The following is a 27,685-nucleotide window of genomic DNA, read 5'->3' on the forward strand; positions in this document are numbered from 1 at the left end:
AAGGACACGAATGGCAATTCTCATTGACAGCCAGTGATACATTAATACGGGTATACTCTAATTCAGTCCATCCATTAGATCAGTCGAGGACACCACTACTGTGGCATAGCTATTCAACAACCCTGTGGGATCCAAAAGGAACTGTAGTATGGAAGAAACAAATCTATCTGAAGAAGATGCTATTGTGGCAACGCTTGAGAATGTCTTTCTGAGAGTGATAGAAAAGGGTGAAAAGAAAGGGCTGTTGATGGCACTGGAGTATGCAAACTATTTCAATGTTAATTGCACTGGGAAGGATGGAAGAAATGCTCTGGTTATATCCATGCAGAATGGTAATCATGGTAGGTTGAAATTTACATTATCGCATTGCATAAATGTGTTCACAGAAGAACTATTATAGTTGGAATAAATTCTACATATTTTGATAAAGTGTATAGTTTTCTCAACATTTGTTGTAGTAAAGTAAACGTAAAGGACAGCGGGTACTGTGGAATGAATTTTAGCTAACACAGCATGTCGCAGTAAACTGAAATGAAAAACATATGAAAATTGATACGACTGTCGGATCAAAATGACAACATTCTGATTAAAATTATGTATAAAAGTAAAATGCTGCCCCTTTTCGTTTTTATAATGCTAGAAATGATATAACGTCCATCATTAGGCTAGTTGCCTAAAAGAGAGTGTCAGCAGAAATGAATTCACAATACACATAGACAATGAAGTAAAATTAAGACTTAGAATGAATTATATAATGATGTAAATGATTTTAAAGTAAGATACCACATATAACAACGGGGATTTAATATCAATTTAAGTTTAAATATAAGTTCAAATTTCAAAATGCATGAGGACAATTTGACATGAGGTTCCTTCAGTTTTATACTGTATATACCCTTGATATACTTAAACTCGAACTCAACGCCATCACTTCAATACAGAGCTGCTCTCATGTTATTGGTGCACGGTGATATTGTTTGCGCCACGTTCACTTTTACATTCATGGGCAGCAGAGCCATTATGTATGATATGATTTACTGAATTATGTGGAATGCTGAAATTCCGCGAAAAAACATAATTCGCACATAGAAGCCACATTTCTTTCTTCAGACACAGTCATGAAAATGTATAGTATTGAAGTTTCGTCCTTCTCTATATGTCTACGTTATAATTTATTATTTATAAGGTAGCTCTCTCATAATCATTCACTTGTAACACCTGCTAATTTAATGCAAATTGTCTTTCTAAATTACACACCAGTAGGGATTGAATATGAACTTAATTAAATGTTTATAGGTTTTCAACTCTATAGGTTTTCAAACGTTCCAATTCTTTGAATACCTGAATATGATCATGTGAGAGACTGTGCTAAAGTACAATTTTGTTGACATGGATAAATTAGCGTTAGAAATAAGAAATGAGATAAAACTGATACAAATGCTGTGTGTTTGTAATATTCTTTAATGAACTACAGGTGTGTATTTAGCAAGTTTATCTAATATAACGTATATATGTAATTAAGAGTATCTCGAGGGGTTCTTCACAATAGAGGTCACCATAAGATCAATAATGTGTAAAGAGGTAGGTGGATATAACCAGTTCACATGTGCACATCTCTATGAATAGAAAGCGTTAGATGTGATGGCCAGTCTCAATTTTATATGCCAGGTATTTTTTGAGATGGCGCCAAATTTGCAGTCATGTGTGATATACACAGGAGACAGTACAGTGCATGCTAGATAATTATGTGTGTAGTTAGACTTATGAGTCGCGATCGTAAGGATTTGGGCTATGAGAAGTACAGATCACTTTTCATAGGTTAATCAAGCAAACTAATAACGTAAGATGCAAGAATATGGAACATATTGTAAGAATAAAAGTCATCAATTATTGTTCTTTGGACAACATGTAGAACGTTGGACTAGTTAATCATAAACAGTTATTTTTGAATTATGTTATATTCATATCACACGATTTCATTTCACCATCGTCATATTGTTTTATGCTTAATAGAAAACAATTACAGGCTAGGTTGATTTTAAAACCGGTTGTATACAAGGTATCATTTCATTCAGTCCTATGTCCACACTCCTCAATATAATGCCATCTGTAATGTTTGAACATTTGCAAAGAATTAGGTAAAACAGCTGTGTGCGGATTGGATCATAGGAGTCTGCTTTTATTATGGAAAAATATAATTTTCCTTTTTAATTAAATGAAGGCAAACCGATTTGTGCACTAGTACGTGAACAAATCAAGAGCGAGGTTAAGCGTTTCAATTCAGTTGATTTACTTATGTTTATATAACAGAATACCAACCCATTAATCAACATTGTAATATGACGTGGTATTCATGCAGAACACATGCTTTACATGTTATCAAAGGAAGCAGAAAATATATTCTTAATTTAACAAGTCTTCATAGATAGAACATAGCCCTTAAATTGGCACTTTAATGTAGTCTCCATGTATTAGTGTTTGTGAGTTAATTAGTAAATCGTGATTATTCACTACAAATATGGGTGTTATTGCGTAAAAGGTTACATGAACACCAAAAGTAATGCATGTGTATGTTTATCTGGTTCTGCATTATCTATAGTCATGATCTAGATAAGACCTTAGCCACATCTAATTACTACAGCGTGTCTGCAATATGTAAGTTATAACTTAATTCTGATCGCCTAGAATACATGTCGAGTCTATGATTGAAGTTGTTTAGTTATACAGTATTAAATATAGTCATTGTTTACAACAAATGTGGCTGCCATTCAGTAAAAATTAAATAACCATCAAAAATGATGGTTGTGTATACTGCTTTTCTTCAATATTACTGACTTGTAAACATGATTTAAAAGAAATTGGCAATATGTAAATACTACAACGTGTCTGTGGTAGGCAGGAATTTGTTTGACTTTGATAATTAGCCCTGAAGGTCGAGGTCAAAGGTCAAGGTCGCCAAAAGATAGCTCGCATCTGATAATATGACGTTAGACACTTGAATGAAGTCTCAATGTATCACCGGTTTTGAGTTATGCAGTAAAGAATGATTGTTAACTACAAGTATGGCTGCAAATCATTAAAAATGATATGAGCAACAAATATAATGCTTGTGTGTTGTTCCTTGCTTCAATATTAATTGTGAACATGATTTAAAAGAAATTGGCAATATGTGAATACTACAATGTGTATGATAACGAGGAATTGGCTTGATTTTGATACTTGACCATGAAAGTCAAGGCAAAAGGTCAAGGTCTCAAAAGATACCTCTTATATGATAATATGGGATAGACACTCAAATGGGGTGTCTATGTCTGACAGTTTTTAAATTATGCAGTAATGATTTACTTTTAACTACAAATATGGCAGCCATTCGGTCATTTCAATAGCACCCCTTGGGGTGGGGGTGGGGCTAATAATAGAAATTTTAAATCTTTTTCATTCATAGATTTCGTTTAATATGTCACTTAATAAAGAATACACGTTAAATTGTGTTTTAGGTTTATGTTGTACTGCTATATTTAATCATATTTTGACAATTTTATTTTTCTCTCCTGGCTCTAGATATTTTGGAAATTCTGGCCAACCACCATTCTACTAATTTCAGCGATATACTATTACGTGCAGTGCATACTCAAGATATAAAAGTTGTCGAAATTATATGCGAGGCTATGGACACTAGGAAGATGCTGCTGGTACGTATCAAATCACTTTCAGTAAAAAACATTATACATAGTTCTATTTTTGCATTTGTTAGACTGAATTAATCATTTTGGGTTATCGTAGTGTTAGACGTGTTGTGTTTTGTAAAATATACCCCTATTCCTACTTCTATGAGTATTCATACACATCTAACACGGATTGTGATCACATTATCATCATTCCCATTGTAGTAGAGAGAGATAGTCATTTGAACAGCTATGAAATATACCATTACATTGATCATACATGTCTAACATCCAGTATAATTAATAGGGTCATCATATTACAAAATGTCCCGTATCACGTAATTATTGTTATAAATTTAATTACTATTCAGAGAGCTATCAAGCAACTAGCAATACATATTTCGCAGTTGACATCAATTTCTGTCGACATATACATTATTCACTATCAATAACAGTGTCTTCTAGTTATTCTTATTTGTATACGGTGAGTCATCTTGTTCATTATATAAGACACCATTCTCCCATTGAGTGGGGTAGATTTTATTCCACACGCTATCAATAAGCAAGTGAAACCCTGCTTAGTACAAGCAGCCCCCCCCCCTCCACACACACCCTTACCAAGCCTGCTGACAATGAAATATGTGTGGCGAAAAAGGAGACACATGAAAGTGGCCATATGGATGAGGATCTGATATTTATTTTTTTATTTCTAATCTATGAAACTATTTTTATATGGCTTCCTACTTGATAAATTAATATGCTTGTTTGCAACTCAATACATTGCAAAAGATTAATACATATGTAAAGTATTTGTTATTGTAAGTACAATAACAAATTTTTACACATTTGTTTTACCTTTTTGCAATGTATTGCGTTACATACAAAAGTACAAGGACTTGATCTATGTTGTTACACAATCGCTTTCTATACCCCTCAACCCCCCACCCCAATTAACTAAAATAACTGAGAAATCCTTATCCGTATGGCCACTTTAGTGAGTTTGGTATTACTGTTGTATTTGACCATAACTGGAAGGTATTATATTTATAAAAGGAAAATTGCAATCACATAAAAATAATTTGTTAAACCCCTCTGATGCTATTTGTATTCCTTCGTTATCCCATCTTTGTTGATATGGACATTCTGAAAATAATTCAACATAAATTATAATTCAAGATGGAATATCTCACACTGGTCATTAGGGATTTTTGGTCTTACACTCGCCTGTCGATCATGAGAGATTAAACATTCCCAACACGTGTGAGATATTCCATCCAAGTCCATTGGGATATGGCATTTTATTAGTATTACCAATTCAATATAGGAAGAGCACTTCGAACGTCAAGTGTTTAAGTGTCCCGGAAATAGAAACGAGAATAGACTTATATTCAGATGAATCGGTAGCTTCTAAAAAGTAATTTATTAATGGTGTGACTTGCGCTTTACAATTATTACCCCTGGTACGGATGTATAGCCGTACAACATCCCTTTACTTCCTCAACTCTCTTGGATTCATACAATCCATCGCAGCCTCTATAAGTGCATAAGATTAAAGCATTCACATTGCAACCTCTATCCTACCAGGTCCCCAATTATACAGCTAGGTTGACAGGGGCACAATCGTGGTTCAAATCTTGCCCAAGGACTTTAGCCATTCAGAAACAAACGGCAGCGGCGAGGATTCAATGCTGGCCACTCTAACCATTCGCTCATCATGACTCCACATAATGTATGCGTTCTCTGTTAAAATCACTATTTTGCAATACATTAACTTTTAAATTTCTCTATGTTTTCATTGAGCAATATATGTATCGTGATCAGACTTATGTAATTTAAATCTGCTTAACACGTCAATGTAACACCAGAGCGCATACTTACGTTTGGTCCCCAAATTTCAAAAGGTTTCAAGGACGGGAGGACGGACAGCCCCTGACCCACCACCCACTCCGTCGCTCCGCTCTCGCTGTTTTGTAGTTGCCGTCTAGTTGTAATGTTTTACCTGCTAGAATTGGCTATATCGTAAAATAAGACATTCAACAGACACTCGCTCAAAATAGTTTGTCAATAATGTGGAGAGCCACTGACTACCTACCATCTGTGTATTGACCCACGGGTATGCCCTTCCATCAACTTTACAGTTAGGTCTATAAAAATAATTGTTTGGTTCCGGTTTTCTACCCGACCCCACCTAGTTTTTCACTGCCGATCCTAAACTTCTTTTACGTATTCAAGAAAAAATAAATAAAATCGCAACAATTGTGAAGTTTCAGGAGAAATAGTGGATGTGGAAACTGACATCAACTTAAAAAAAGACGATATAAAACTGTTCTTCCAATCTGTAATGACTTTATATCTGAAAGGAAGAACTAAACAACACAAAGACAATAATGGAAAGCAATAGAAAACCTGAACAGTCACACATGAAAAAAATATATAATAAAATGAAATAAAAAATCTACCTACCCGACCTATTTTAAATTGAGCGTAATCTGACCCACACAATTGTTTTTATTAAGCCTAATGGTAAAATGTAACCTCTAATTTATTTCGTTCTTAATGCGTAAATTACATTTTTTTCATCGTTAATGTAAAAAAATGAAATTTTATCTGCGTAATTTGTAAATGAACGCTTATCTTTTCTGTGACCTGTACTATGTACGCCCCCTTGCCAATCCTCAATGACTGTTTGTCTACAAAATCCTGTAAATCATCATCGCCTCGCTATACTTATTACTCTCTACGAACATTTGAGATCCATCTCCTTTTATATGTATACAGTCTACTCAGCCTTTCTATTACACAGACTAATGTTACAATATTCCGGTTATTGAATAAAGAACACACAGAGGGACAATCACTCACAAGGCTTCCGACTTATATCCTGGCAATCAAGCCATCTGATTACTACTAAATCACCTAGCGAGACATTACATTAACGTCACACCGTGAATCATCATCTCTATTAAAAGTAGTGACAGAATTAGATTTATTAATCGTGTGGAATCCAGGGGTTAACCTGTGGAATCAGGGGTTCAAATGTCGTAAGAACGGTTCTCGATGGGTATCATTCACTTCCAATATCCTTTTCCATATTATATTCAATGTATTTCACTCTGGGGTTGTAGACTTTGTCATTGATATGAAACAAGCCAATATGGTACTGTCATCGGTACTGCAGCGCTGCACTTGCGACGAAAGCTGATTTGAGAAAATTGAATCTTATCAATCAAATTTAATCAAGTACCAGCATCAAGTCTCTATTCATTTAAATATACGGCATACTCATATCCCAGAGAGGGATACATAAAAACTTGGATATTTCGAGCAAGACGATAAAATGTAGCAATATATTTAACATTTTTGTTGAACCAGACGATACACGATCGCACTGTACATTTTTGTTGAGATTAGACAATAACATGTAGCACTAACATTGTTGATGAGTCAGACAATACAATTTAGCAGTGTTAATGAGATTTTTGTCGGACCAGAGGACATTTTGTGTCAGGTTTTGTGTTTTGAATTGTACTGGGTAGTCCTTGTATGATTTCATTAATGTACGAAATTAATACAACATAATGCAGCTCGAATGACCATACCTATTATTTTCAGGGCGAGCTAACACGTAATGTACGGGTGCCTTATTTAAGACATTTATTCTTTCAAGCTGTTGTATTAACATTATATTATACTATGCACGAGCCAGGTTCAACAAAAAATATGGAATATATACTTTGGTCCGTCTACGTCACGACAACGTGTGTCTACGTCACGACAACGTGTGTCTACGTCACCGGTTCTGATGTATTCGAAGTATGTATGAGTCAAAACATTCAAAAAATGCCAGTGTTTTCCATGTATTTACTTTGATATTACTGGCGCTGGTATAATTATGTTATTCTCTAATGTTTTTCTTCAATCAGCCGGAAAATACTCGTGACCTAAGGGTTGTCGACTCGTGGTGACAAAGGCTCCTTAGGTCAGTCGTATTTTCCTTGGCTGAACGAAGAAAATTGTTGGGAATAATATATAATTACATCAACAAGTTAAGAGTACTGAACGACCTGTCAGCAATCTGTGGCATGGTATACAAGCTCATGAATATAGTATTATTGGAGTTGTATGCTATGATATACGACTCATAGCGATTATAATGTTGTTCTCTGATACACATCTACCCTTTTAAGTCAGTTAGCTGGATTTAATTCTCAGTACCTGAAATAGAACATTACTGGATAGGCGTATCATAAAAATAACGAAGGTGTACGTCCCCGACCTTCTTGTCCTATTTTGACCCTTATTCATGAGGTAATGGTACCGAGAATTACAAAACATCAAGGAGACAGCTAATTATTAGCAATGCACGAAATTATCAAACACAATAATTTCTGCCTTCTAGTGAATAGATGGGTTAATTTAATTTGTTTTGTAGATGATAGGACGGTGTATTTATACGACTCAAAACAAGATTCAACATGTTCGAACAAAACGGGATTTTATATCCAAGGCCACATCGTGCGAGAAACGTTCCAGTAAAAACGTTCCAGAGTGCCATAATTTCCCAAAGTTTTCATTATTTCCTTAATCATCTTCATGCATAACAAGATATAATTATAATATTCATAAATATTTGCCTTTGTTCAGTCAAAAATATTCGTGACCTGAAAGTTTTGTCACTTCTCGTCTATCCACCCAATTATTAGCAATACACGACATTATTAAACTCAATAATTTCTGCCTTCTAGTGAACAGATGTGTTAATTATATTTGTTTTATAGATGATAGGACGATGTATTTATACTCCTCAAAACAAGATTCAACGTGTTCCAACAAAACGAAGTTTTATACTCTAGGCCTGAACGTGCGCGAATCGTTCCAGTAAAAACGTTACAGAGTGCCAAAATTTCCCAAAATGTTCATTATTTCCTTAATCATCTTCATGCATAACAAGATATAATTGTAATATTCATAAATATTTGCCTTTGTTCAATCGAAAATATTCGTGACCTAACAGTTTTGTCACTTCTCGTCTATCGATTTTTTTGACATGACTCCGTACTTTCCTTGGTTGAACGAAGAAGTATGGTATTTTGGGATATACTGTAAATCGATGAATAAATAATAAGTTACAGGAAAAATTGGGTTAGGGATGGAGCTATACAAAATTACGAAGTTCACCATTATAGCTAAAAAATAATATCATAACCATTCAACATACACCATTGGTTAATAAAGCACTACAGAAGTGTATATCAAACTTGACTTCTAACGCCATAGGGGTAATCAATCAAACTATATTAATGTCATCAAGATTGTTATCTTTTGGGATATATCCGTAATTGAAAAGGTGAGTGTAATATACAGAGTTCAACAACATAATGACCTACTTAATCTTCATAACAGTGACCTTGATAATGAATCTTTCATTAGTTGAAGACGTTTTAATTTCAAGATAAAGGAATGAACTTGACAGAATGATATATCTTTGTGTAGTAGCTATGGTCTTCCTTATAACCCAGCAAGAAAAGTGTTAATATTTTAAAGGCGAACGCCACTCCGGGAAATAGAGATATTGTCAGAAAGTATGAAATTTGGAGAATCATTTTATAATTTTACATCACCTACAATTATTTGTAATTTCACAGAAATATGAAGTCGATCTTGTTATAGGGAATATAATTTTCTATGGTCTATTGCATCATGGGAGATAGCAGAAATACATTCTTCAATGGTTGGACATTTAATTTTCATGAGTATAAAATGCTATCCACCTCAGTGTGAATATTCCCAGAGGAAGTTTCTCCTTCCTGTTAATATAAAACTGAAAGAGCACTAATGAAAATATTGCGGGGCAAATGATAAAAACATATGATAAGGATTATTAAAATTATATCTTGTTTATCCCTTCATATACATTGCTCTTCCCACTTATTTGTCTTATCTTGTCTTCTTATCTTGGATATCTGTTGTGATGAGACGGTGCTCCCAGGGTGCCTCTAGATGTAAAATGACGTTGCTGAGTGGTCTTTGATCCATCTCAATTCACTAACCTGCCAATTTCCGTCTTTCACAATTGAATGCAAAAATGCCGTGAAGTATAAAAATGAAAGGCAAATTCCTTATGAATTGTAAAGCCCTTGGGTGTAAATCAAACAAAAGGGAACAGAAATAGTAATTATCTGCTTGCAAAGCTCATGATTTAAACTAAATCCTAAGGGACAAAGCTTCAGACTGACTAATAACACCATACACTAAAATAACAATTTTGCTTTCATAATTTAAATGATCTAGCTTCTGAAGTGTATGTGTGATGGACAGCATGGCTATCGAAATGTTTCAAAATTAAAGGTTTCAACTCATACACCTTTTAAAAGTATACGTTGTAGAAGGTAATGTTGAGAAGTATTTACTGTTACCTGAATTGCTTTCAAACTTTGAATTTGCACATGGGTAGCATTTCAACTCAAATTTGTGCGTCGGAATATAGGGCTCTTCGGGTCATTAGTTTTCCAGAAACCGAAGGTCAACTATGTATGCTTTGGATTACTACATGTAATTGATTGAACTTTTTATCGGGCCTTAGGCTTTAGATATCTCCTACTGTGCAGGAGATGTGAGTATGTACGGTGTGTCATCCTGGTACCTCATTAGTATTGGCTAAGAGATCAAGGAGATGAGACACATACACATGACATGATACCTTTATCTGTGATGCTATTTACAGTGACATAATGAGTTAACGAGAACTTTTAGGTCTATTAAATACTTTTAATATCTTGACAACTATAGATCGTAAACCAAGTCTTGTTCATCTCCTTCGCCCGGTGAAGTCTACTGGAATGTCATTATTAAAACAATATGTTGACATTACTGCTACTACTACTACTACTACTACTACTACTACTACTACTACTACTACTACTACTACTACTACTACTACCACTACTACTACTACTACTACTACTACTACTACTATTACTACTACTACCACCACCACTATTACTACTACTACTACTACTACCACCACCACCACCACCACCACCACTACTACTACTACTACTACTACTACTTCTACTACTACTACTACTACCACCACTACCACCACTACTACTACTACTACTACTACTACTACTACTACTACTACTACTACTACTACTACTACTAATTCTACTACTACTACTACAACTACTACAACTAAACATATTATCTCTTAAACTATCAATTTATGTTTCCGCTGCTAATTAATTTCCAACTTCTTGAAGGGAATGAGGCATGAATTTCCGGAAATGGAATCAACTTTACGAGACATGGGCGTGTAATTGAGGTTACTTTGAGCTAATTCAGACACTAATTACAAATAGGCAACGAGAATGACTTTGATTGTGATTAATCAACTGTTATCATTTCCTATTATCGCTAAACCTATAACTTTTACTATCTTCCTAATGAACTTGGGGCTGTACTTAACATAAATAAAGACCCGAAGAATTGGTCACAGCATACGATATTGAAAGCTAGGTGTAATTAGTAATTAAGTAGTAATTAATTAAGTTGGTAATGCTATATGTCCATGCTTACTCTTAAGGTAGACTATGGCTAGCCGTTCAGGCCAAAAGTATTATTCTATTTTAGCTATAGTATTTTATATTTTTCGTAGTTGCAAACTAATTTTAACCGTTTAGATGTTGTTTATCGATGGAATCCACACTTTTATTCTATGCTAACATTATTTAATTCAAACAAGTTTTCATTTATTTGAGATTATTGTTTTATTCTTCGTCAAACCAGATTTTTTTAAGGATTATATATAATTGAAAGTCAAAATATATTTTTTGTTAACGTTTTTTTATTTTTTAAACTTTTTTTCAACTTTGACATCCATTACGACGTGTTTAGGCGTCAAATACACGTTCTTATTACCTTCAAAATTGATCGCTCAAACATTATATCAGTTCTCAAAACTGTTAATTTACGTGTGATATTATCTGTTTTTTCCAACAACCGCGACTTCAGCCGCGTACACACGTGTATACCGTCACGTTAAGGTTATGACCGCATGTATGATGTATTACATGATGTAGTACGTAGGACACGATCCATGTGCAACGGGTAAAGGTAGTTATTCTAAAACAACTAAAGTTTGTTGCATCAATAACATTCATTATTGTGAAACTGGCCAGAATTGAAATAAGATGGTACACTATACTGTGAGCGTGAGCAAAATAGCTTTAGGACAAAAACGTGAGGAAAAGTGAACACGTATTTCCAATGGGTCAGTCAGGTACTACTTCTAGTACGAGCGCACATGTTGAGGTCGACCTCCTGCTGTATTACATACGTAGACGTGTTGTTCTCAACTTTTCATGATACATGTGTACTCAGACCACTAAAAGAATGTATATTTCAATGTACGATGAAGTAAACTGAAAAGCTGGTTTAGGTGAAAAAGAAATACAAATACACCATACGTCATATATCGAACGATATGTATATGGCAAGCCGTTCAGGCCAAGATTATTATTCTATTTTGGCTGTAAAACTACGCATAAACAGTTAAAATTAGTTTGTACCTACGAAAATTATAAAATACTACAGCTAATGTACCATCTTATTTCAATTCTGGCCAGTTTCACAATAATGAATATTATTGATGCAACAAACTTTAGTTGTTTTAGATTAATGGCGAACTAAAAAAAATTGCTTTCATTTTGTCTACAAATTGAAGCTATAGTAGGTAACCTTTTATAACACTGTTGAAAGTCTGTTTGGTAGTTGATATATACTTATACAAACATATTCCTGAAACAAACTGGTAAATGTATGACATATTTACTCCTGACATAAGAACATTTTTTTCTGTATGTCCAATTTTGTTCTCGTATGCTAAAAGCTTTCACAAACTGTAGCTAAACGTACATTCCAGAAACCATGAGAACGTAACGATATAGATGACTTTGGTACAAAACAAACGACGACTTTATTGTCATATTTCTGTCGATAATGTCCCTTAAAGTTTCATTCTACACGCAGAGCTGTTGATCACTATCATCAACCTTTGTGAATGTGAATAATAAAATACTCATTCTAAACTTTGCATTTGATTATTGAGTTTACCTTGCACAGAATCATGGCTAAGAAGTGAATACATCACTAATATTCATGTATTATAATAGTCTCCCACATTTTACATGTCTGCTCTGTGAAGCAACATCATTAAAAATATTTGAAAAAAATGACTAGATATACAAGACATATTACGACACTGGTGATCCAACCTTCTGTTTACTAAGATAGATGCAAACTAAATATATTCTTCTTCAATGTGGGTTAGATTAAACAAGTGGGTGATAGCGGTTCCTCTGTTATGCGATTCTAATCACCCTGCTGTGATCAACATAGTATAAACATTAGAAGTTCCAAAACAGCATTGCAAGTTCGTGGAACTTCAAATTATAGTTTTCAGAGATTCCTCAACTCCTGACACTATATTTAAACCAACGTCCATTCCATAGCTTATTACTGTTGTATCAACATGTTGCAAAAATAGTTTTTAGTTCGTATTTATCTTAGAAAACCGAATGCTCAACTACCAGGGTAATAAGTTGAATGACAGGCACAACACATTTACAGAAAATTACCATACATATAAACAAGCGTATTTCAGTTCGTAATTCGAACAATCGTGTGAAATGTATGTGTGATGTGTGCATGTCTCGGGGGGCTATTTCACAGTTACTCACTCGATGAGTTTATTTATATGACTCAGAGGTTCCGTATCTGTCAATCACACACCATCAGACCTTATTTTATTCTTACTTTCTCATGGCGTAAGGTAAATTAATAATGTCTCAGTATTATAATAGTCTTCTATTTAACAGTTATACACTATTAACTTTATAACGGATAGGTCTGGCAACACGCAAAGCCTCACTAGGCCTAAATACATTATCTGTTCTGAATTTTTGAAAAGGTGGGGTAGATTTGTTTCTCATGTGTGAGTGTCTAGTTCAGATAGTTCCGTTTTCCGTTGTTTTTCATGTGGTTCCGGTTAACCTATCCCACGTGGCTTTTCACTGCCGACCCTAAATTTTGACGTATTCGAGAAAAAAAAATAACGAAAATTGTGAAGTTTTGGGAGAAATAGTGGATGCGAAAACTGACATGAACTTAAAAAGACAATATATAAAACTGTTCTTCCAATCTGTAATGCTGTACATCTAATGGGAAGAAACCAATAATACAGATACCATATGGAAATCATGTAAAACATAACTACCAGAACTGAATACTCACACATGAACATTTTTTTTAAATTCTACCTACCCCACCTATCATAAAATTTAACGCAATCAAAACCACACATTTTGTAGGGCTTATATATTGAAAACTTTCGCGAATAAGTATGTTTTAAGGTTCTTCCTGAAGGCATTACAGCTGTGGGTGTTCGTCGAAGCTCCAGTGGCAATTTATAGCAATCATATTTCATGCCATATCGTTAATTATGATTTGTAAAATTTTCACTCTCATTGTAAGGCACGGTATTACTGTTACTTTCTTGTCTTCGCACACAGCTGACAGACCAAGTAACAACACTCGAATCACTCTCACATCTCATATCCGACTCAACTTCTGTATGTACGTACCAGGATCTCACTTGAACTTTAAAAGGGAATTAGCCCAGACTACACACAGTTTGTGTTTAAAAGTCTACACTCGAAACCAAGGCAAGCACCCAGCAAGTACCTCGTTCATTGACTTCCCGCGAAGCCAAGTGCCCCTAGCCCTGCCAAGTAGTCCCGTGCCTGCCAGTCTCAAGTGTTCTTTATTGTGACGTCCTTAAAGTCTAAATTTACATAACGCATGGCCAATGGCCAAATAATTAATGCAATCCATATTACACTTTTCAGGGGCGTTAACATGCCCTAAAAGTATTCTCAAAACATTGATGAATGATCACCATGAATCCTAGATATTTATGAAATGCAGACTGTCGTCTCATGTACTCGAGTACGCTTGGAATCTTGTGTGGTTGTATATGTCGACATTTATCATGTTATTATTTGAAACTTTAAAGTCATCAATTTCCATATTACTTAAAGAAGGTTTATTTAGCATGCTGGATGTATTTAACTTGATACCTCCTGCATGCTTTACAGTAGAGTTAGAAATATTAAATGGTCGCTTTTGTCGACACTGACTAGCAATATGACCATACTTCTGACACTTATAGCATTTACGTCTTAAATGTTTAGAAGATGATCGACTAAAACGATTTCTGTTATCACAATTGTGGTGTTGTTAAAATATTAAGTATACTGAAAATATAAATATGTCATCTGTGACATTACATCATATGATGCCACCGCAATCAAGTTACATCATCCCATCATATCATTCGTTTATCTAAATGACGCCGTCACAGTAAAATAGTGTTAAACTAACCACACAGTGTCTTCTAAAGGAAAAAAAACCCGTAACCCTTTCTGCTGATTACTTAATACATTTACTTACTTTATGTATTATATCACGATGCTTTTATAGGGATTAACTGAGCTTTGACAAACCATCTGTACATGCGCTAGAAACAATGATAATTGAAAAGTTTCTCAAATTTGCCAATTAGGCCAAATAAAAAGTGTGTTTCCTATAATCCGACCGACCATACTTAATGCCTAGTTTAAGCCGGCGACCCTAAAAGATTTTTTTACATACAAAACGATAACGTTATGACAATATACTTCAATTTCCCTGAAGATTTTCTTGCCAAAGTATCTTTAGTTACTTTTTTACAAAATCCCATTCCAGAAAGAAACTAAGTCAAACAACGCAGTGTGTATATTGTTTTTCTCTACGTCTGAATGACATACTAGCAGTATACATAAACCATCTGTGAGTAATTTAAAACAATGGTAATTGGGCATTGCTATACTGTAAACAATATTGTAGCACTTATTAAGTACTGTAATAACTATATGCTGTATGGAATGGCGCGGATTTCTTTTACAGAATTTACATAACAATGACATTATACAGTAGATAATTATATTGTCTTGAAAATTTGATGTAAATGATACTTTCACCAATACACAAACTCGGCTCAAATATGGAAGTGAAAATAATATTTTTAACACATTGATAACATTGTTTCTGTGGTAAACACGTCTCTCATCTAAGTATATAGTGACATTGTATACATATTCCAAGACATAGGGAATACATTCTATCATTAATCTATAGTGCTTGGAATATACATAGTCCAATAAAAAATATAATACGTTTATGTCTTCCAGGAAGGATTATCTTGCCATGCTGTCAACGACGACTTCCACGCAGATATGACCCCCGTCATTCTGGCATCACACCAAAATAATTACGAAATTTTGAAACTTCTTTTAAGCCATGGAGCGAAAGTTCCATCTCCAGATGACTTTGAATTCCAAACCCGGGAGTTTTCCTTAGAACATTCCATTGGTACAATCAACATATACCAGGCCCTAAGCAGCGAGGCCTATTTGTCCCTAACAAATGATGACCCGCTGCATCGCGCTTTCAAGCTAAGCTGTACATTACGGGACCTAAGTATTCGAGATTTCGAATTCCGTTCTGACTACCAAGCTATGGCGGTCAGATGCGAGGAATACGGTGCAGACTTGCTGAATTATGTTAGAAACAGTGAGGAACAACAAATTGTTATGACACACGGATCAGGTGGAAACGGAGATACTCCAGCTAAGATTGGTACTGCGATGAAGTACGATCAAAAGAAGGTGATTTTCTAATACTTCTGCGCCTACAGCTCTGGCGCCTTACAAATATCCTGTCTTTCTGTCAATGTATGTATGTATGTATGTATGTATGTATGTATGTATGTATGTATGTATGTATGTATGTATGTATGTATGTGTAAACGTGTGCGTGCGAGTGTATATGCGCTGACCTTTGACCTAATTTGGCAATAAGACACTGAATATAACTGTCGATTGGAAAAATGAGGCGAGAATAAAATATCATCACCTTTTTAATTCAGAATAAATCATGGCATGTACACTGGGGGGGGGGATGTTGTATTATGTGATTTCTTACACTGTTCTATATCTTCTAGAGATTTACCATGTAACGATACTTTAAAATAAACGGGTTATACATATATTTATATTCTTCTCTAACTAATTTGGCACTCTCAAATTTTGTTCAATAATGTATCAGCAAAGTAACCATCAACTTCTCTTATTTTAGTTTGTAGCTCATTCTCATTGCCAGCAATATCTAGTCGAGAAGTGGTACGACGGATTTCAGGAATGGAAGAAGCAAACAGACATGCAAGTACTACTACAGGCATTTTTTCTCGGTCTGCTTTATCCTGTTCTATCTGTCGGTTATATAATTCACGACAACTGCTATCCAGGCAAGGCCCTCAAATCGCCATACGTCCGATTCATTTGTCACGTGGTTTCTTTACTAACATTCTTAATTTTACTGACACTTCACCTGTTAGTCTGGGAACCTGTAAGTTTGTCTGCAATGGAAGAACTGGATATGACGTCAGCTATCGTCATCTCTGTGATTCCGGAACCAATTGAAATCCTCATAATTGTATGGATTATAGGTAAGAACAATTTATCGTAACTACCATATTGCATTGTGGAATGTACATATAGTTAAGTACGGTTTTCTACTAAACTTTTCCTGTTTACATGTGATGACCTCTCCTGGCGTTACATTACTCTTCTCCCCTACCAAACGAAATGTCTAGTGTTCTGTGATTGTAGTTGACATTGGTAATAGTGATAACTGATCTGGTAGGTATAAGTGATATGTTGCTGTTGTTGTTGTTGTTGTTGTGGTGGTGTGTGTGTGTTGTTGTTGTTGTTGTGGTGGTGGTGGTGTGTGTGGGGGGGGGGGGCAAAAAAATCACAAAAACCTGCGATCTTCATGCATGAATATATAAATTTAGTGTGAAAGGTGCATTTTTCATAGGGAATGCTGGACAAGTTAAATTAGCTTATGAAGTTCAAGTCAACATGGTATTCATAAAGTTCTCAACGAACCAATTTCAGATTGAATTCAGACAAAACGTTACAATACATAAAGATACAGAACAGAGAGTTGTCTGATGATCGCACTATGCGTGAAACTCCGAGTTACAACCAAGAAAGAGTTCCAGTACTACCAAAACTATTACGCTCTGCCACTGCGGTATAGAGCACTGTCTTAGCAGATTGATACTCACCGAGTTATATATATAATTATATATCCGTATGTTTGTGTTAAATTGATCACAATATCTTCTGTTTAAGCACTGACGTGGGTAGAGGTCCGAGAAGTTTGGTTCAAGGGGATAAAATGTTTCAATTACAATATGCAGACGAAGTTGCTTGATATATTTACATTGTTGTTATTTTGGACATGGATTGCACTGCGTACATATGCTGGTCTATCGGTACGTATCATCCTATAGCTTGAATTATTTCTCTATATCATTGTTTATGTAACTTGTGATGGCAACATCATAAAGCATATTGCGTTGCAACTTGTGGTCCAGGTCTTTAATATATGTTGTGTCGACATTTACCTGATCTGTCGATCAATACAAAAACATATTGAAGCTAGACTGCTCAATACCATGCTAATACCTGGCTATAATTCTACAGAAACTTAATAGAAAAGAATGACTAATTGCGGCATGCCTTGAACTATCGCTTTATATTGATTATCTGGTAAAGTTGTTCTAATTTATTATAACACTGAAATAGTATCCAGGTATCCACTTAAACATTCTGCATGGTGACACTAATACATCTCAAAGGACGTCGCCCCTTCCCATTTTTCATCGGCCTCGGCACTATGATGGGATAAACATTACAGGGTAATAACAAGTGTTACCCTGTAATTACATTTCTTAGTACATTTATATATTAAAGGTATAATAAACACTATACCTGTTATCATATTAATATATTATTTGAGGTCATACAAGGTTTACTAATTTAGAAATCCAATTCATTCGTATAATAATGTATAATAAACACTATACCAGTATCATATTAAATCTATATTTAAGGACATACTATGTCTACTAATTTAGAAATTCAATTCATTGTTCGATTGCCTGCTGGTTCTAAGTTTTGTGATGTGATGGCAATATTGTCACCGTCAGAGTGCCAAAACCCAGGATGGACATAAACCGACATGTTTTACGATTCTATATAAATCTACTTTATAGCTACTCTATTCAAACTGTTGTAAAAAAAGAGAAACGAACTGTGCGTTGGACAAACAACCAATGATTGATTATCGGCTGCTTGTTGGAACACATCACATGCTATTTTGTGTGTATCGCCTGTATCTTTCGTGTTATTGCTTTTCCTTTGAAGTGTTAGTGTTTGACAGACATAATACCGACTACAAATGACTGACTTTATGGAAATATAAAACATGCTCTATATTTCTTATCCCATCAATATTCTATTAGAATGTATGTATACTAAAAGTATCTTAATATATTGGATAACATGATCAAGAGCGCACTCCCGTCTTACCACTTTGACGTGGCTGCGATCTTCACAATGAAGACTGGCTTGGATTTCGGAATAATATGGACGTTTTTAGCCTTAATAATTAAATAAGTATTTTGGTCAAGTAATGAAGGGCAACGCTACAGAAATAAATAAATATATTACATTCATAATAAAAGTTTGTCATCAAGACATATTTTTATGATGTAAACATCCATTGCAAAACATCATGCTTTCATTTTGCCCTTTTTTACAGATGTATCTGCAAAAAGAGACGGTTTCTCAAATGAATGTAACGATATCCACATCGGATACCACACACTTGTACGACTTGAATAGTCCAGAATACTCGATCCAAAGTAAGGATTTTGAAGAATGTAACATACCGAGTGAATACATCGTAGAGTTGGTCGAGATAACTGACATGATTGACTCGTTGGCCGTCAAAGAAGAACTCCAACAGAGTATTGAGTGCTTCTTGAAAGAAAAGTTAACACATATGAATGAACACATATCTTGTGCGACTGTAGAGGGTGGTGCTTCTAGAGTCCGTCGAGCGGGTCGGATCGTGAATCGGGGAAAGAAAGAAAGCAGTACATTACAACAAAGTTCACTAAGTGCTAGTATCTTCAGTATGTCTGCAACACATCCTATTATTATTGCTGAATGTGTTTTTGCTTTGGCTAAAGTTTTGAGCTTCCTTCGTCTTGCCCGGATGTCAGTCGTCCATCTTCAGATAGGACCAATGCAAATATCTTTTAGTCGCATGGGTGGAGACATTCTCAAGTTCTTTATAATATTTTTCCTATTAGTATTTGCATTTGCAGTTGGAATGCATCAATTGTATTTCCTGTACGCCTATGAAGTTCAGTATATTTGCCAACAAGACGAGAATCGTGAAAACTGTGCTGACGTACAGCCAGCGTATGGCAGGTTGGTATCCTCCTGTTACATTGGTTACATACTTCTAATGTGAACATTAACAAAACAACAACAACAACAACAACAACAAAAACAACAACAACAACACCAGCAGCAACAACAACAACAACAACAACAACAACAACAACAACAACGAAACATTGGACCTATTAAACTAACACCTAAGCGAATTATCCAACTCGAATTAATACAGATTGGTATACGTAAATAAATGTGTCAAAATGAACTTCCTCGTCAAGTAATATTAAAACTAAGTCTTGTCACGAGAGTTTTTATTTCTCTAAAACAAGAATAGTCAATCGTAGGGAAACAACAAACACGATAAGACCAAGAACAAGTTTTAGTGTATAGGCTAATGAACATTTGACGATAATATTACATGTATGACGTATACCTTCTCCATCTAACAAAGTTTACATCATATGATCTATATCAACCCATCCTTATACCTACATATTCTCTACATCATCTTCTAGTTTACATAAAGCCCTGATAACACTTTTCTGGACGTTATTTGGGATGTCTGACATACGGTCTTTGGATATGGCACTGTCAGACCGTTGGTTCACAGAAATCATCGCCAATGTATTGTTTGCTTTGTACCATGTTTTAACCGTTGTCGTCCTACTAAACATACTGATAGCAATGATGAGTAACACATACCAACATGTAGAGGTATGTTCATATTTTTGTGTTTTAGCTTTGTGTCCCCTCTTCCGAGCAGACAAAATAAGAGGTGGTAGCATAAACGACCTAAAACGGTTCAACGATTCATACACCTGACACTATCATATGGCATATTTCCTTTTTCATTCCAACCAGGCTTATTCCCGTCGACTTGTATTGATTATTGTTAGCAACTTACACAGGATGTTTAGGGACAAAAAGTACATCGGTAACATATTAAAGTAGGGAATCCTGTAAAGAGTTCTTCTATACTTGACATGTATTCAGCCATCTTAGGATTTCCTTTAAAGGCAGAGGTGACACTGCGGTAAGGGGCACTGACTTGTCGTCGTCCCATTTGCACTGAAAAGGCTTTACGGCTTATGGGAAAATTCCTGGTGATGTACCCCAATCTCTTTGCTTGACACTCAAATGTACAAAAGGCAGGAGTAAGTCTGACTGGACCTTTCATTTAATAGTGTGCATGAGCATATTATACTAACTGCGTCATCTTTTAGTAAAACTATATTGAGTTCCAGATGAAAGTAATAGGTCATTCTAATCCAAGTAAGATACACCCATCATCACAGAAACTCCATTCCACAGCACAGTCATAATTTCGTGAATCACTCCATTCCATCAACAGTGATCTAACACTTTCAGTTTTGAAATCGTATACAGACACATTTAGTTTGAGTTTAACAACCTGTGTATGAGTAGATTATTAGGCCTTGTCCTACATTTCGTTATAATCAACGTTAACATCAGTATAGCATTCCTCCTTAGAGTCTCGTAAATTGATCATGTCCTGGTAGACACTAATTACAGCGATATTGTATCATCGTATCGTGCTAGGGACAAGGGATACATTATATATGTTTGGGTTGTCGACAACTGTTATCGACATAAAACAATTCCGAACATTTATCACATCTCAGTGCTACATTTGCAAGCCGTCATCCGTTGCCATTGGTAACACTATAAACCTTACTAGGCATTTCAATATCAAAACTATGATATGCTTAGTAAAGAACCAGGTGCATGTATATATGATGTCGAATCTACGTGTATAGAAATTGATCCCACTCTGTGAGTGTTACAAAGTTTAGTCACTGTATTAAGTTAGATATTTAGCAATCGACCAAGTTTACCAAGTGAACTATTCGTAGCTGTGTGCAAGCTGCTACTGTTTACATCATTTAATCATACAGCATACACTTTCAAAGCAATTATTATGTACTATCTATATTGTGTTCAATTTATGTTCGCATAAAACTTACTCAACTTACTTACTTACAGTCCTTCCCAACTTCCTTTTGCCTAATCCAAAGTGCATGCCCTTTATTTAGAGGCTGTAATAGGATAGTCATTTTACAGACGAGAAATACTGAAACCATGTCAGAGGTCACAGTTATTCCAATCTATTAAAACAAATTTAACTTTTGAACAATACTATAATAGGACACCTGCGCCTTTCATCTCATAATTCAAGTCATTATCTGTTCTAATAAAATTGATTATTTTTATCACCAATAGGATGATGCTGATATGCAATGGAAATATGCAAGGTCGTTGCTATGGTTATCTTACTATGATGAATCGTCAGCATTAGCGCCCCCATTTAACCTCATACCAACATTTAAATGTGGAAGACGTATGGTTAAGAAGATTCTTGGAAAAATAAATCAATGTCGCAGGAAGGTAAGACACACTGAATATATATCCCAATATCCATTTGATGATGTAAGACATACTGAGTATAGATCCCCATATTTGATGATGTAAGATATACTGAGTACAGATCCCCATATTTGATGATGTAAGATATACTGAGTATAGATCCCCATATTTGATGATGTAAGATATACTGAGTATAGATCTACATATCCATTTGATGATATAAGATATACTGAGTATATAGATCTACATATTTGATGATGTAAGATATACTGAGTACAGATCCCCATATTTGATGATGTAAGATGTACTGAGTATAGATCCCCATATCCATTTGATGATGTAAGATATACTGAGTATAGATCCCCATATTTGATGATGTAAGATATACTGAGTATAGATCCCCATATCTATTTGATGATGTAAGATATACTGAGTATATAGATCTACATATTTGATGATGTAAGATATACTGAGTATAGATCCACATATTTGATGATGTAAGATATACTGAGTATAGATCCCCATATCCATTTGATGATATAAGATATACTGAGTATAGATCCCCATATCCATTTGATGATGTAAGATATACTGAGTATAGATTTACATATTTGATGACGTAATAAGATATACTGATTATAGATCCCATTGAGTATAGATCCCCATATTAGATCCACATATGTATTTATCTTCTTTATTCTAGATGAAGTCTGGGAAGAAGAAAATCAAAAACGCCGAGTACCAGGTAAATGGACAAAATTATGATTTTTCACAATTTGAGACATTTCTCTTCAGTAAATATGAAAATAAGGAGAATCAATAAATACAGATGGTTAGACGGAACATATGTTGCCCGGATGAAGTCCTGAAAATTAAAGAAGGAAATAAGTATAGAGAAATGTGTATGTATTGACCTTAATCACAGGTAATCGAGTCACTGGAGACATTCTTTTTGTCAAGTGTTGTACGGACACACATGGGGGGGGGGGGGGTAGTCTAAATTTTAAAAGCATTTCACATAGTAATAGGAAAGCAGAGCCCAAATGAAATAACCTTTCTTGAAAAAATGGAACTTTAAGTATTTAGTTAAGTATCCATTTAAATATTCATTTAGGTAGTATAGTTAATTTCAGAAGCTTGGTTGGAACTTGATGGGTGATACCAGAAATACAAAGTCATGATACCATATTTAATTCGATAAGAACCATTTCTGGTTATTAACAATATATGATCAACATACAAAGTACAGCTAAAATGATGTAGGCTTGGTGTTTCATTCAATCATGGAACATTACAGCAAAGATGATGTAGGCTTAGTGTTTCACTAATGGGACATTACAGCTAAAATGATGTAGGCTTGGTGTTTCACTCATGGAACATTACAGCTAAAATGATGTAGGCTTGGTGTTTCACTCATGGGCTATTACGTTTTTGACACAGAGCTAGACATATTTCAACTCTAGACTAACAATAACAGAGCCACAATAAACACAGCAGGATCCTTTGCCCAATGACACTGAACACTGATAAACATTGCTATTTATTCACAGTGACGAAAAACTGGCTTCTAAATATGACACATGGAGATTTGAATGGCTGCAATTGTTTATTTTCTAACAGATAATCCACATTTCAAATTGACTACTTCTACATACCCACTGAGCACAGCACCTATTTAATTGTTTGGGTTTTTTTTGCATTAGAAGTTGTTGGAGGTGTGTATCAAATATCATGTCACATGGGTGAACACCAAGCCTGCATTATTTTAGCTGTAGTATATTATACAAGATTTCTGATATAACTGTGCCTCTTGGTGTATGATTACAGCTGTTGAAAGGCTAAGTGTGTGGGAGCCCTTGTGTAACTAGCCAGACTAATTTGATTGATGTTTTAAAAACAACAGGACACCACCTACTATTAAGAGTTCGTTCAGAGATACTATGGTTTGCCAAGTAATATGGTCACTGTGCTGAGGCCACATACATCTTAATGACTGAGGCAACATTGGAATTAGTTAGACTTGAAATCCTTGCCCAAGCTGTCCAGTCATCCCCACTGTGACACAATAGCAGCATATACACAGTCAGGTACTAAGATAAACACAGATGTAGATGTGTAAAATTGTGTAGCTTGATCAAAACTTCAGTTACTCTGTGTATATCTTAGTACCTAACTGTGTGGGTGCTGCTATTGTGTCACAGGGGGTGAGGGTGGGGGGGGGGGGGTTTGATGACTGCCACCTTTGATAAGGATCTTGTATCCAGTTACTTCTAATGTTGCCATGCTCATAAAAAAATGTGTCTCAGCAAAGTGTTCATACTTTTTGACAAAATGTTGTAAGGTGGGCCACAGTCTGCCCTGTTACATTGAATCATTAGTCTTATGTAATCATTGAAAGTGCATCCTAAAAGTGGAATTGAGATATTTTCTGAAGTCAATGCTATCCTACTTGGTTCAAGCTGGGTACCAAATGAATGGTCTTAGTATATTTATGATAAGGTTGCCTCAGGTCCTCAGGCACATCCATAACTTAGCACCTCTTTCATATTTTGGAAGAGTTGCTAGATTTCTGCTATCATTATCCTGATTGCTGAAGCATCACTCAATCACATTGGATCAAATGCTATCATTATCCTGATTGCTGAAGCATCACTCAATCACATTAGATCAAATGCTATCATTATCCTGATTGCTGAAGCATCACTCAATCACAATGGATCAAATGCTATCATTATCCTGATTGCTGAAGCATCACTCAATCACATTAGATCAAATGCTATCATTATCCTGATTGCTGAAGCATCACTCAATCACATTGGATCAAATGCTATTATTATCCTGATTGCTGAAGCATCACTCAATCACATTGGATCAAATGCTATTATTATCCTGATTGCTGAAGCATCACTCAATCACATTGGATCAAATGCTATCATTATCCTGATTGCTGAAGCATCACTCAATCACATTAGATCAAATGCTATCATTATCCTGATTGCTGAAGCATCACTCAATCACATTGGATCAAATGCTATCATTATCCTGATTGCTGAAGCATCACTCAATCACATTGGATCAAATGCTATTTATATATCGTAAAATATAAATAATCATCTGTTAATGTTCAATGCTCTGACATATTATAAGGAACAACCACACTGAATAATGTGATAAGGAAATAAACATTACCTGTTACATTACAGCTTATGTCACCACTAGATGTCTTACACTGAAATACATAAAGTTGTGTACAAGTTAGACATGATGCCCAAGGTACACTTTGTAGCATCATGGTTTATCACAACATTCATACACAAAATAATTAAAAGACAACACACAAGTACACATATATGCTTACAAAACAGTGGTAACACAAACATGGACATTAAGTTACATTACATCCTTGCAGCATATTATCTGGCAAAGTAGTAATTCTAATTAGAGGAAATCAATACAATACAATACAATGCAATAAATAAATAAATAAATAAAATCACAAAACAAACAAACAACAAACAACAAATAAATAAATAAATAAATAAATAAATAAATAAATAAATAAATAAATAAATAAATAAATAAATAAATAAATAAATAAATAGCTCCCTACCTGGTCTACTGTACATTCACTTTCCACCTCATGATGATTAATTTTCAGTGCTGACTTGTCAGACTCCTTGTTTGTCTTTTCCTGAAATGTCAAATTATATAATTATTGAAATTTATGGCAATTACTCTTATTATTTAAGGGTGACAAACTAAAATATAAAACAGATTGAATATCACTCCACGTTGTTTGCGAAGTGTACGTCACATACGTTTTGGTGGACACTTGGTTGCAATGATCTTAGATTTTGACGGTGTGGTCATACACCTACAATCCTCCCATTTCGGCGTGATTTTGGCCCTAGTGAAAACTTGTAATACCCCCCCCCCCCCCATCACGCCAACATTGTCGAAAACAAACGGGAACATAACAGTGCTCCTTTTTACCCATATCTGAAAAATACACACTGTAGTCTACCGACATCTACTATTTCCTATACAAATGCTATGACCTTGCAGACGACAATCGCAGAGCTAGCGGCATCCTTCGCCTCGTTCTGATTGTAGATAATACGTTGCATTCTGGGAGAACCGGAAGGTCGACTAAATAATTGATCATCCAGACTTTATAATTCAATAAGCTAATGGGCGATCTGCACTTCGTTCTTTTAAATCAAAATCCGCCGGTTTAATTAAAATGCTAATTAATTAGCCGGACATTCCATCGCCATGTTTCCCATGAATTAAAAAACCGTCAGTTTAATTAAAATGTCATTTTATCAAACAATCGGTTGTTACTTTCGAGATTAGTTAGTATCAATCAATTTAAACCTATTAATTGCACCAGTGTCCACTGAAACAGGTGTTTAAATGGAATAACCAATTTATTTGATTTTATCATTGCTTTATACTCATCACGGTGATCATAGCGTGTGTTGGCTGATAGATGCGGCGCTACACTAGTGTGAACCTCAGACCACTGAAAAGTGATCTGAGCGAGAACTAGGCAATGTTACTGTTTTATACACGAAGTAATTCATAGGCAACTGGTACACATATGATAATGTGAATTTCAGTTGTAAACAAATCAATAATTATTTTTAGTTATCTAGCTAAGAAACACACAAACAAAAAACCCCGAAAGGGTCAACAAGGGATGAAAACTCGATCCGTTTACTTCCAATTAGTCCAGTTGGTAGGAGCATCTATCAAGTTGAAGTTACATTTCGGAAAACATCTAAACTATTGATCATTCTTATTATAAATTCACAGGCTTTCATACAGACACTGGTCGAACGTTATGTGTTTGATAAGTTCTTAAATGAAGACAAATGTCCTCCTGAACCATTGTTACTGCAGCTTAAACAGGACATGTTTGGGTTTAAGGATGACGTCATCTCCACACTAGGAAACATGGATGAAAAGGTGAATAAAATACATCAGTCGGTTGACGATGAAGCAGGGGAACAAGAAAATGCGACTATGACTGCCCTTCTCAAAGATCTACAGAGCGCCCTCAAGAATGCAAGTGATCATTTGCGGAGGTCACCTATTCGGCCTGATGTGTTGTTTGCTAAACTTGGCGAGACAGCGGCTGATATTGCATTTGCCGGCGAGGAAGACTTCGAGTTTGATGATAGTGAAGGCGATGAACAATTAAAGGATGCGTAA

The 27,685-nt window shown here is 35.1% G+C and overlaps 1 protein-coding gene across 1 annotated transcript; it reads left to right on the forward strand.

Annotated features, from left to right (window-relative positions):
* Positions 1-148: 148 nt before the first annotated feature.
* LOC144445793 (short transient receptor potential channel 5-like) lies at positions 149-27,685 on the forward strand. The gene is made up of 10 exons (XM_078135432.1): positions 149-341; positions 3,562-3,692; positions 15,956-16,432; positions 16,902-17,271; positions 17,963-18,105; positions 19,437-20,113; positions 20,599-20,797; positions 22,325-22,489; positions 23,187-23,213; positions 27,287-27,685. The coding sequence occupies exons 1-10, from the start codon at positions 149-151 to the stop codon at positions 27,683-27,685; spliced, it is 2,781 nt and encodes a 926-aa protein (XP_077991558.1).

Source organism: Glandiceps talaboti, chromosome 14 (genome assembly GCF_964340395.1).
Source record: "Glandiceps talaboti chromosome 14, keGlaTala1.1, whole genome shotgun sequence".
NCBI lineage: Eukaryota > Metazoa > Hemichordata > Enteropneusta > Spengelidae > Glandiceps > Glandiceps talaboti.

Bases quoted from the DNA above. Each gene is read 5' to 3' on its own strand.
- LOC144445793 (XM_078135432.1), top strand. From the start codon at position 149: ATGGAAGAAACAAATCTATCTGAAGAAGATGCTATTGTGGCAACGCTT. The intron at 17,272-17,962 runs GTAAGAACAATT...CTTCTGTTTAAG, and splicing joins CATAATTGTATGGATTATAG to CACTGACGTGGGTAGAGGTC. The intron at 20,798-22,324 runs GTATGTTCATAT...TATCACCAATAG, and splicing joins ACACATACCAACATGTAGAG to GATGATGCTGATATGCAATG.